Here is a 12,837-nt window from a genome sequence, read left to right as displayed (position 1 = left end):
GATTCTCAATTAACTGAGTAGTTGATTGGTCTATAAAATGTCTGAAGATGGTGAAAAATGATGACCAACGTTTCCCAAAAGATCAAGGTGCAACTTCAAATATCTTATTTAGTTATATTTCGATATTTACATCAAAGTCCAAATAAAAGAAAATATCCACATTTGAGAAGCTGAATTCTGAGAATGTCTTTTTTTTTTTTTTTTTTTTATCAATTAATCGATTATCAAAATATTTTTTTCTTGTCAATTGACAGATCAGGTAATCAACTAATCTTTACTATCTGACAAATATAAAAAATAAAGGTAATGGCAGGTGTTGGAATACTAAACAAACAGGGAACGTCAACTCTTCACATCTGAGGGGCGAAAACCTGTGTATTTTCTGGTTCCAGTTTTTTAATACAAATCTTTGCTTCTTTGGTATATATGTTAATAAACGTGTGGGTTGTGGACTGTTAGTCAGATAAAACGAGCAATGTGGATACATTAACTTGGAAATCATTACAGGCATTTTTCACTATTTACTTACATTTCATGGATTAATAGGAAAAAATAACCCAGATCAATTGATAATTAAAAAAAACAATTAAAACAACAACAACTTTGCAGTCTTAATGTAGATTAAACAAACAATAATTTAAAATGACGTTTCTCTAGCATGAATAATTCTACCATTAGTACTCAAAGAGAGTAACCACATTTCCGACGAGCATGTGAACACACCACAGCCTTCAAAGGTCCCTCTCAGGTGTTAATAACCACAGCTGAGTGAAGGATACAAACAGTGGCAGAAAGCTGCCTTGGGTTAAATTGTTCATCTGCTATGGACACTTCAACTGTTTCTCATTTCCCATGATGCTCGGCTGATTAAACTGTCATGACTGCGCTTTGCCTTATCACCTGATCTTTACTGCTGTGCAGCCGGGCAGGCAATGTGGAGAAGATACTGCTTTGTCTTTTGTACATATACTCACACTGAGCTTTTATCTCATATGCACAAAGCCCACACTAGACTGCCTTTTAAATGCTGTGGACTCCGAGAGTGCGAGCTACAGAAAGAAAGAAACACACATACGCACACTCCACACATCAAAGCCTACTACTGGAAGAAGAAAAACAGAATAATCTCTCTAGAAAAACTACACAAACTGGGTTTCTCTTCAGAAAGATAAACAATTCATAGGTGAGGTGATGTGATCAACTGTAATAAATAGCTAAAAAAACAAAAAGACAACCATATTCTGTTTTAGCTGCTTGATTGCCATCAACCCTGAGAGGGGATTGAAGGTGGACCGGGGAAAAGAAGCCCTTGCTACAATGTGTATGCTTTAGTCTGAATCAGTGGATGGGTTAGGGTTAGGAGTGTTTTGCCTTTGGTTTGATTTCCTTTCATACAGAGAAAAATTCAAGCAAACCAAAATTCATCCCTACAAACCACATGAGAAGGTTCACTCCAAATGTGTCTGGGGTGGGAGCAAGAATATATAAACAGAGAGAGAACAGAAGTTCCTCTGGCCAAATACAAAGTTCTTCATTGCACTTGTCCAGGTTGGACCTCAATTATTTCTCTGGCTAGCTGCTTGTAGCTGTTAAATCCGGTCATCCCATCCCAATATGTAGAGCACATCTCACCACAGAAGCTGTTTAGCAAGTTTAGAGCAAGTTTGAGAAAGTTTGAGCGGTAGTTAGGTTGGACTGAGGTCGGATCGTTCTCGCACCACAGACGAACCACTCAGGAATTTGTGTGGGACCCGAGGCAAGAACACCTCCTCTGAAGGGTCTCGGTGCAGTTGAGTATGATTACTGTGTTCAGACCCAAACGAATCGCAACGAGGGGGAAAATCAACCAGAGTCTGATTCAACAAAAAAATACAAAATGCATGTCTGAAAATGTCCTAAGAAGACAGGAAAGTACATCAAAAATCCTCCTCATCAGTCTTTTGAAGAACTTGATGTCACTTCATAAAGTTTAGTTTGGAGTTCCTCTTGTCTCTCTCATCCAGTTGTTTCCCTGATCCTTCCTATAAGAAAACTGTGAGGCTGGAAACCTGGATGCCAACACTCCACTGATGAAATCAGAGGATATTTGAAGGCATCTACAAGTTGTGCACTCTTTTTAACGGTACTTTTATATCATTTTTGTCTCATTAAACAAAGTCGTGTGCAGTAGTTTGCAAACCAGCTGCTGTTCTGCACTGTAGAAATAACACAGCTGCTAGTAGTTTACTGTCATTTCACAGGAAAATAACTTACAATAACTCAACGAGGAAGACGGCGACACATTCTCAGAGCCGACAATAATATAACTGAAGACAAGTTGAAAGTGAGGAAGAGTTCAGGTCCATTTAGCAGCCCCTCAGCTAACAACATGTTCTCAGTAGTAAGTTAATCAGGGACATTTTACAGGTCAGGGATTCAGCTGATGAGCAACACTAATGGTAAAAGCAGTTAACAGTAGGTGACCTTTAATACCTACTTCATCAAGATTACCAGCAGCTGATAACGATGAGTACAAGGGTCAGAGTACTTGTTCAGACAGAAAAAAGTGACTAACACAGATAGTAGCTAACAAGGTCTAATTCGAAATTCACTGACTTACTCCGTAGTGTCACTTTGACAGCCTTTACAGGTCCAGCTGTACAGTATCAACATGGTTGCTATGGAAGCGTGATCTAATATGACTACCATAAGCACAGATTTGTTGTGTATATTTCAGCTTTCTCCATACACGTTTTTAGCCATATTTTTGACAGTTGTTCGTCCTACCACTCCGGCGCACACTGAAATATCTCGACAGCTGTTAGAGGGATTGACGTGACATTTTGCGCAGACGTTCATGAGCCTCACAGGGTGAATTCCTAATGACTTTGATGACACCCTGACTTTTCATCTAGTGCAGCCAACAGGTCAACTTTTTCATTTATCCAGTGAAATATTTTCACATTTAATACCCACTGGCACAAACGTTCCAGGAGCAGGGCTGGTCCTGGTCTCGGTCCCAGTCCCGGTCCCAATGGCCTAGTGAAGCCTAAAACTACAACATCACAATTAAATTCCAGCTAGGGATCTCCCCGCTTGTCTACCTCTGTATTATACCTTATGGGATAAAAGGTCAAATGCCTTAAGCTCTTAAGAGTGACACTGTTTCTTTTGCAACTCTCATTAAACTGACTGATAGCCATAAAACTAATGCAAACACTGCATTGTTTGATTATGCACACATACACACACAGATGTAGTCTGGTTTTATGAATACCTGACCTCAGGTTAGTGACTGACATGTGCATATTTGTAACAGGCTGCCGAAAACTGACCGGCTCAAGAAATAACTAAGTATACCAAAAATGAAAGAGTAGAGTGCATCTTATTCTCGGTGAAGCTCAGCACTGTAAGGCACAGAGCAGGCCTTAAATTGGTGTTCGGGGATTAGCTTAATCATCTGAACATAAAAAAAAAGCGGCTCCATAACCCACGTGGCTGTAATTAAAAGCCTGACTCCTTGCTCCGTATCCACAGGCTGTCTGCTGCACCTGTCCCTCATTTGGCTCTTTGCACTGATCTGGGGCAGCAGATCCCTGACAGGCATACAGAGCAGCTTCTGCACGCGCTCAGTCTGTGCTGCAGCCAGCAGCGAGTCAACGTCTGCCTTGTGTGAGGAACCTGGAGAGGAAACACTCTCCAACAAAGTCAGCCTGTGAACAAACACCTCTTTTACCCCCTCACTCTCGCTCTGCCTTTTGCTCTCGGGCTGTTTTATCCTCCTCCCTTCTTCTTCTTCTTCTTCTTCTTTCTCGCTCATCTCAGACAGATCAGCTCGGACTGATAAAGAGCAACGACTTAAGTCTGCAGCAAGTAACTCCACTTGTCTTTGCAAATGACTTTCACCCCTCAGTCTCCCTTGTTTCCAGAGGCTTAGCACATTAAAGATAAAATCTCATTTCCTAGTCTAGCAGTGCAGCACAGCTAGCCCACAGCTCTGTGAGACTGCATCAGGTACTGACACATCACAATCATTACCCTCACATTACTATGTGCAGCCTCTGTAGACATAACACATCAGAGCCATGGTGTGATATAAACACAATACTATAATATTGTCCACCTGCTGCAACATTAGCTAACCTAACCTAAAAAGAAGGTAAAAACGAAAGGGAGCACACCCAAACCGGCAGTTACTGGATTTTGGGGCTGATGCTGATATTAGAGAGTAAAAACAATATCGATAAATTGGCTGATATATGTATTTATACAGAATATATACAAGAATACACATTTTTTACAATGATCTATCAAACGTGGTCATCTATCAAGATATAAAATAAATTTTACAGTTTGAGAAAAACCTTAATGTTTATCAATAACAATAAATAAATACCTTAACAAAAAACATGTACATATAACTTGAATTAAGAAAAGGATCAAATATACATAAAATGCTGCAATATAACTTTAAATTACAAAAACATTTCAATATCAAAATATACGCCGATATGAAGATACAATTTCATCTATGAACCCAACAAACGTTCAAAGATCAAAAGAAGACTAAACTTGATACAAAGGAAAAAGGGCTATGTAGTGTCTAAGTCCTTCACTTTAGCCGCTACTGGCTGCCAATGGTGGTAATTGTTTAGACGTGCACTCAACATGAATGATAGGCTATTCAGTCTTACCAAATGTCTGTGTTATGCATCGCCCGTCACTTTACATAAGCTTTTCTTATAAAACTAAACAAATATAGCCCAACATACACGAGCACAGTCAAAAACTGTCTGCCTCCTTCCATCTGTAACACCTGTGATCAGTGGCATGTTCTTAAAGGTCAGTCTGTGACCAGCCGGGCCTTTACCATGTACTCCCTAGTGTTTGAGAAGAACATTACATTTAACCCAAATCAGATAAATGGACGTGGAAACATCATTTGTAATGTCCATGAGCACCTACGGCAAGTACTGTAGACCAAAGTTGAAGCAGGACCTCATAACAGGCAGTTAACCGTTCTACTTCATTTAAGTTGTAATAGACCAGAATCATCTTCTTAAAAAATATAATTCTGCAATTATGAGCAAACGTTTTTGCAGCTTAGTGTCAAGTGTTTGTGAGTGACTCAGAAATCATTTTGAGATCTCAAGAAAGCAATCTTCTTACATCCACATCACAACATTCCTTTTCATGATCATGAAAGACGCTTCAAGCAAAACAAAACTCGTCAGGTCCTCAGAGGTCATCCTCACAGAGATACAATACACAGAAAATACAGCAGTGTAATAAACTCTAATGAACTCTCACAACTGTTATCATAAACCATGCTAAACTGTCTTAATCCTGCTCTCCCAGACTCTCTAATTGCTCTTAACCTCACAGGATTCATAGAGTTGATGCGATTTTCTTAATTGCAGAGAGCCCACATTCCCCTCACTTGTTTGCAGTCATACGAGGAAACTCACTGCAGCCTGAAATGACTCCCGACATCCAAAATGTGCCTTTAGGAGGCTCGGTTTTTTTCTTTAAACCCTCATGCGTGTGTGGTGCAATCCACATGAGCTGTTTTTTTGGGGGTTTTTTTTGTGAAGGCAGTCTAAATCCGTTCAATTTCAGTTTTGTTTCTGTGCACTTTGGATTCTCGCTTTCCTGTAGGTGCAGCCCCGAGGCTCCAGAGCGCCCTCAAATCATTGCCTGCTATTGGCATGAAACATCGTTCCCTCTCTCCCACACGATGTCAATAGAGCGGAAAGGAGAGATTTTTCACAGAACCACAGGCTAAACTCACATTCAACTTTAATGTTTATCAGAATAGGAACCGAGAAGAAACAGACAGGGAGCTGCAGGTCAAACAGTTCGACACCGCTGGAGCGCCAAGGAAAAGCATGGGACCAGACCTTACAGGCGATTGTACCGAGGCATCAGAATCTGGGATGTTTCAATGACTTTATTCGTCCAGTTTTTGGCCCACTTCCTGGAATTTTATTTTAGTGATGAGAAGAAACATGCCAACTCCTCCTTCTTCTTCTCACATTTCATCATCGAGTAAACTGCTGAAGGAGAAACCATTCATTCAAAGAGTTATTATTCATCAAGTGACTGTGTGATTAACATTGCGTCAGTGAGTAGTGGAAAAGCTACAGGTTTTTCCTCCCAATGTGCTACTATGACAATATCAGCTTTTTATTATTCCGCTGAATTACATCACCGGGTCCGATCCCGTCTCGGCACACTTGCAGCCTAATTATAACCAACATGTGTTCTTCAAAAGGATTTGAATGGATAAAAAGCAAATGAATAAAGCATCAGGGCTGCGTGTTTATTTATCGCTTATTTATCACTAAATGTCAGACTTTCAATGTTTTTTAAGGCCTGTGGGAGCCCTGAAAGGCCAGAGGGGTCAAACAAATATCTGATTTGCATTGTGACTGTGGGGCAGGAATACATCACAAGCAGACAGCCAGGGAATTCAAAATCAGACAGACGCACTGGGGGTATTTATTCAGAAAACCAGTTTGTTCTAGAGTGATAATTTGTCGAGCAAACTGGGGGTTGACGATCTGCAGCTTCTGAGGCAGAAATGAGAAATTAAAAGATGTTACAATATCTTTCTGCTGGGATTTCTTGTTGTCCCGAGATGTTCTACATAGATGTCCTTGTTTACTTTGAGCCCTGCTCATTAATAAGACCAGACTGTCGCCAACTGACCTTCTACTGGCTCTAAAAGCAGTATATATAAGTATGTGTGTGTATGTGTGTGTGTGTGTGTGTGTGTGTGTGTGTGTGTGTGTATGTGTATGTGAGTCATTGAGGGTGCCGTACGTGTGTAAGAGGCGAAATGCACAAGGTCCTGCAGTGATGAATGTGCAGTAATCCGGGCCTACAGTGTGTGGCTCATAAATGTAGCCTCCAGTGTTCAGAAGCCTGTATGATTCTCATTTCTGTGTGACAGCGCTGTGAATCTTTGCCAACTTTCCTTTCAAGAACACGCTTTATCTTCTGGACTTCTAACAGACCTGATCACATCCAGTTAGTGGGACAAAAGTCCACCGGCAATAGAACCTGACCTGTATGTATGTGGATAATGTCTCACCTACATTTCAGCATGATTTCCTGAAGTCTGTGTTGGTTAAACCTGGCTGTGCTGCCTGGATCTTTTTTTCACCATATGGGCCTCACCGCCTTTGAACTGCTCAGGCTGTATTGGACTTGACAATTTATTAGGAATGCACAATAATACCAGGACATTATTGATATCACCCAAACATTTCTTCCGATTTGACAGGCATATTCATCGCCTTCTCCTCTGGCTGTGCTTCCCTCCACGGACTGTCTCACCCTGACGGTCGCTGCTTCTTCCCACTTTAACCTGAATAACAAACAGGAGGTCGGTGTTCCGGTTGGATCCACAAGGAAACTACCAAGGTAAAAATTCAGGCTTTAAATTAGTTTAGTCATAATCACTCAGCACCCGGGGGTGCCTTGTGGACAAGCAAAGGGCACCACAAGGTTTAGGCCAGTTTTTCTTCCACTGTACATTTTTATTAATGTTTTGACGCATAAGAACAACATCCTCATATTACAGCTTTAAACGTATTAAACGAGAACAACATTTAAGTTACTTTATAAGAAAACCTCATTACAGGTGCAGTTATAACACAGCTAGGACCGGCAACAGTTCAACATTTCTGGATGTCATAGCAACGCAACATGCTCTACAATGCATAAATCACTGTGCTCTTAACAAAACAAGCCATGGAAATCCCTCCCAGTCCTGACACACAGACAGGGAGACGACCAAAAGAAGTAAAACTACATTTTATAGTGAAAAGTGCTGCACTGATTGCTTTTCATGTGGAGGGGAAGCTAGCTGTCCCACACTGCAATACCTCATCTGCAGTAGAAACTGTCAGATGTCTAATGGTGCCAAATAACTCCAAGAGGCATCTCAAGAAAACACATCCTCTTTAGCCAGCAAAGATATGGAAAGAGGTCAATTAAAAACAAAAGATTCATGATGTGCATTTGTATTTATTATTTTCTTGACAAACTCAAATGTAGAATGTAAACTAGCTGCTTTTGAACAGTGCATTTAACCCCCTAACATGCTAAACTTTATTAGATTAGTTCAGCAGCACAGTCTAACAGGAAGTCACCCGACTTCCTGTTAGACTGTGCTGCTGTGCTGTTAGACTGTACTTCCTACAATAACATAATATTGCAAATCTGAATTAATATTCATAAAACAATGTCTTGTGTCCAGCTTACAACTTCTGCTGCTTTCAAATGCACCTCGGAACATGGCAAAATACACGGTTTTACACTTGAGATTGAGATTATTTTTAATGCGTAAGGCCAAAATCTGAACTACCTGTTGTCAGATCTTACTGGAAGGATTATGTAATATTTGAAATATCTGCGATAACTAAATTTGGTGACGTTGCGCTGCCTGTTCGATTAAACTTGGTCAAGGAAACCAAACACTTTTGCGTAAACGCCTTTGCACAAGTCTGTCAGGCATTTGTCAGCACATGCGTGCTACTCAGCTGGCGCCGACAGTCTGACAGACTGTCAGACAGTTAGCCGCTCCGCACAGCAGGCAGCAGGTCAAATTCTGTGGCCTCTTTTTAATTCTACCCACTGCTCTCATCTTCTCTAACCTCCACTTAACCTGAACTGCTGGAGCAGGCAGGAGGAAGCTGAGCCACCTCTGCTTCAACAGGCATCCTTAATAATAGACTGGAGTTGTGCAAATTACCTTTCTGTCACTGTCGCGGTGGGGAAGCTCTGAGGCAGCTCATGTTTGCTGGAGGAGTATGAAATACTCATTCAGGCACCGTATGCATGGGCACATGAATACAGCTTACACTGCTTGTATCTGCTGTAGAAAGGCACTTTTATGCTGAGATGTATCAGAGATGTACCAGCATGTCTAAGTTTGTTTTGGTCAATGTGTGGCAAGTCACATGAATGCAAGAGAAGTAGACAAATTTAAACATCAAAGCTGGTGTATTTGATGTTAGTAAGCTGTAAAGCAGGTTTTCAATATGGCCTAAAGAAAAGTGCAGAGGCCTCAAATCACACAGCAAAGGCAAGTAAGTGATGAGAGGCAGCCACTCCTTCATCTAGTACAGAGGAACTTAAATACAAGTCTCCCTTAATGACTTTACAACCACATTTATGGGAGAAATGACTCCTCTGTTCTTTAACCAAGCCCTTCAACTTGAGTTTCGGAAGGTGTGATGGCAGAAACACTGGTGTTTATTAGACACTTCTTCTCTGTATTCATCATTGAAAATCTTTGATATTACAAATATTCTGTTGAAGTCTTGATATCACAACTTCATCAGGTTCAGTTTTGTGGTTATTCTGTTAAACTGTTTTCTTGCACTTTTAAGGATTGCATTTCAATTCCGTTGCACTTGTACAATGACAATAAAAGATCTATCCTATTCTATTAAGGAGTTATTGCAAATCAAGCACAGTGACGGTCATGGATTTCCCTCAAGCAAAATGAACAAGTCTCGATCCATTCTGGTGAACGTTGGCCTCATTTTTCGAATCAACCTGTCGTGTCTTATCAAACCACCCTGGAAGTTGACAGCTGTTATCACACCCTTTGCTAATATGCAACAGGCTTTTCTTGGCCTGATAGATCTCATTCATTGTATGTCTTGTCATGTAAGATATCAAATCCAAATTTGAACAGAGAAAAGTAATCCTTTCCAGAGAAGATCTGTGCCGAAAAAGGAGGCTTTATCATTCAAACAAATCAGCGGGGAAATTAGCTGTAGCCGCTGATAACTCTGCGGATTTTAGATGGGGGCTTGTCGACATTCGTAGGCTATAAATGATGACTCGATAATGAAAATAATTGTTAGATGTTGGACTATTTGATGTATTATTCTTAGCTTCATATTCCGTGAAGAGATGAATGCAACATTTGTATGTATTTCAAGGCTTTATTGGACAAACTCTTGCTAACTTAGTTCCTAGCAAGTTTGCCACATCTAGACAATCACCACAGCCACCCAAAACTCACACTTGCACACACACACACTCGCATACCAATCGTGAAAGCCTCTATTCAACAGATTTAGGCTCATTTGAATTAGAGGAGCAGCGATTGTCTGCCAACTAGAGCCGGTTTAGTGGGACGTTTGACTATTTCTCAATAAGCTGAACAAGTTTTACAAGCAGCACTGATGATTCACTTCTTCTGTCCTGCCGGTACCATAAATATCTGGCTATTGTTCAGTGGAATTTTTTTTAACATTTTCTCTCTGTACCAAAACAAAGATGGCAACCGGAATCAGAAATGTCTCCTTACCTTCTTCCCTGTCTTCTTAACTGTATGATAAATGAGTCCAATACTAAAATATTTTATTATCCGATATGTGTGATATGACGTGATGAGTAAAGACGTACAAAACTTTGGTTACCATCTCAGATTGGGTGAAGGAATAAAATCACAACTATTTCACATTTTGGCGGGAAGTGTCATTTACAGATTTCGGCTGTGTTCTTTGGTATCACAGACTGTGCCAATATTCTGTGGTTCCAGTATCTAAAATGGGATAATTTGCTGCTCTGATACAGTTTATTCTCTATTATCAATTGAAAGTCTACTGTTTTTGGAGATTTGCTGACTTTGCTTTATAGACTCAATATTTAGTCATACACTAACCAACAGATTAACTGCCTTTAGTTGAAGCTGAGTTGAAATACACAGAATCCCAGTAAAACTGTCCACACAGGAGCTTTAAACTTACAAATAACAGACATGATAACATGGACAGGCAAAATATGGGTCAACAAAACATAACACTCAAATAAAGGGTTAGGGTTAAAAAATCATGTATGAATCAGAGCCAAATGTACATGTGTGAATACATAAGCAACAAAACTGTGTGGCTACTGCTGACGCCTGTCAACCTTTGAACGCACCGCCTTGCTTCACATGCTTGACAACTTCCTGAAGTCCGTGTTATTATTATAACTTCACTGTGACGCCTGGCCCCGGGTTAGCTACGTGGCTCTTGATATCCATCCTGGTCGATGTTACGCACGACCTGCCGGGTTGACAGTGTGTTTATAAAGAAGGTCCATTTTGTAATTCATCACTCGTGCACCCACTCTCTCTCTCACACACACACATAGCCTACTCACACACACGCACACACAGTATGGGAATGTAAAGGTTTATGTTATTTGGGTAGGGGAGGGAGGGGGAGTAAACTGTTGAAGCGAGCACAATCGATGTGAAGTACGCAGCGTTTCAGCCGAATTACAACCTCTGCTCTGCTTGCACACTGCAGCGACCAACCAAACTAACACTGGAAGTATTTGTGGCGTATATCGTCACCTCCACAACACGGCGAGACGACCGACAAAACAGCAGACAGGCTGCAGCCGAGCTTCCCTTACCTGTATCTGCGGGATAACGCCCGGACCGTCCACTGTGTCGGGCGAGTTGTCGAAGACTCGGTCCCTGTACAAAGACCACAGCCCGACATTGGGGAGGAAAAGAAGAGCCGCTATGAGCAGCCCGGCGAACTGCAGCAGCCGCTTCTCTTTCCGTCTCATGTCTCCGGGAGAAAGCCTGTGAAGCAGCGGCGGTGCAAAACTAGCGAGTCCCGACTCCCCTGCCTCGCTGAGCGGAGACAACTTTCACTGTGACTGTGGGGACGGACACCGGCGCTGTGTGAAAGCTTGCACGGCGGCGAGCTCACTGCCACTAGAGGGCGCAAACCACTGCGGAGGAGGAGGAGGAGGAAGAGGGTCAGACAACAACACAAGACTTAATTAAAGCATGTTTTAAATGGAATGTAACGAGATCCGTTTTTATTTAATAAAAACCCAGCCGATTACACAGTGAAATGGGGGACATTGTGGGGAGCAGAGCCAAACTAAAATCACCAAAAGTTATACAGGCCTGCTGCATGTCCGGCTGGGAACTTCTGCTGCCTTCACATGCACCTCGGAAATAAGACAATCACTGTTTTAGATACGAACTTACTGGATATAAACCACCTGTATAACCAGTAAATTCACCCTGAAAGCATACACATGAAAATCACTTTATTTTAGTAGTTTTAAAATACTTGAGACATTTTCTTCATTATGAATTAATATACAATACTATAATATTGCAATTCTTAAAACATATTCATAAAACAATGTATTATGTTCGGTTTACGACCTCCGCTGCCTTCAAATTGTACTTTTCTGTTAGTACTCAACTTACTTTGTCACTGAAAGGCAAACTTCAATAACTGCAAACATGTAGTAATGGCCCTGTGTTCATTGAGTGGATAGATGATATGGATGGTTTAAATGGAATGTAAAGACAGATATTCAGCGCAGAGTGAAACTCAATTATCACCTAAACTTATGTGACATACAACTTCTGCTGCCTTCATAATGCACGTCAGAAATAAGTTAAACACTGTTTTATATTGGCAAAATTACTTGTAGGCCTATAGACTGAATAAAATAACAGAATGCATCCAGTTTAATAAGCCAGTGTGAACATAAAAACTACTTGATGCCCAAGCAGATCTGAGAAGCACCTGCTGTCAGATCTTTTTGAATGGACTTTCCTGCCACTGCTAGACTTACCTTTGTACTAAATCTGTTCAGAGATATATCAGTTTTGTTTTTCCTTGTTGTAATCATTGCTCCTTTTTCATACTGGATATTAAAAGAGGCTTTCAAATGTGCTTTCAATATAAGTGGTGGGGACAAAAATCCAAAGTGTGTCAACACAGTCATTTTGTGAAAAAGTGCCTTTTAATGTTTATCTGATACTTATAGTTTGAGTTAGTCATATCAGCTTTGATATAACATTCTCTA

At 40.8% G+C, this 12,837-nt stretch overlaps 1 protein-coding gene across 1 annotated transcript in view; it reads right to left on the bottom strand.

Moving 5' to 3' along the window:
• Positions 1 to 12,105, bottom strand: part of LOC128371316 (polypeptide N-acetylgalactosaminyltransferase 10-like) — an 84,343-nt gene extending 72,238 nt beyond the window's left edge. Inside the window, exon 1 of the mRNA XM_053331599.1 lies at positions 11,410 to 12,105. Coding sequence (XP_053187574.1) covers positions 11,410 to 11,568 — 159 coding nt within the window. The 5' untranslated portion in view covers positions 11,569 to 12,105. The remainder of the gene's footprint in view (positions 1 to 11,409) is intronic.
• Between the last annotated feature and the right edge of the window lie 732 nt (positions 12,106 to 12,837).

Source organism: Scomber japonicus, chromosome 13, assembly GCF_027409825.1.
Source record: "Scomber japonicus isolate fScoJap1 chromosome 13, fScoJap1.pri, whole genome shotgun sequence".
Taxonomy (NCBI): domain Eukaryota; kingdom Metazoa; phylum Chordata; class Actinopteri; order Scombriformes; family Scombridae; genus Scomber; species Scomber japonicus.
The sequence above is the reverse complement of the archived record's forward strand: the minus strand, read 5'-3'. Positions and strand labels throughout refer to the sequence as shown.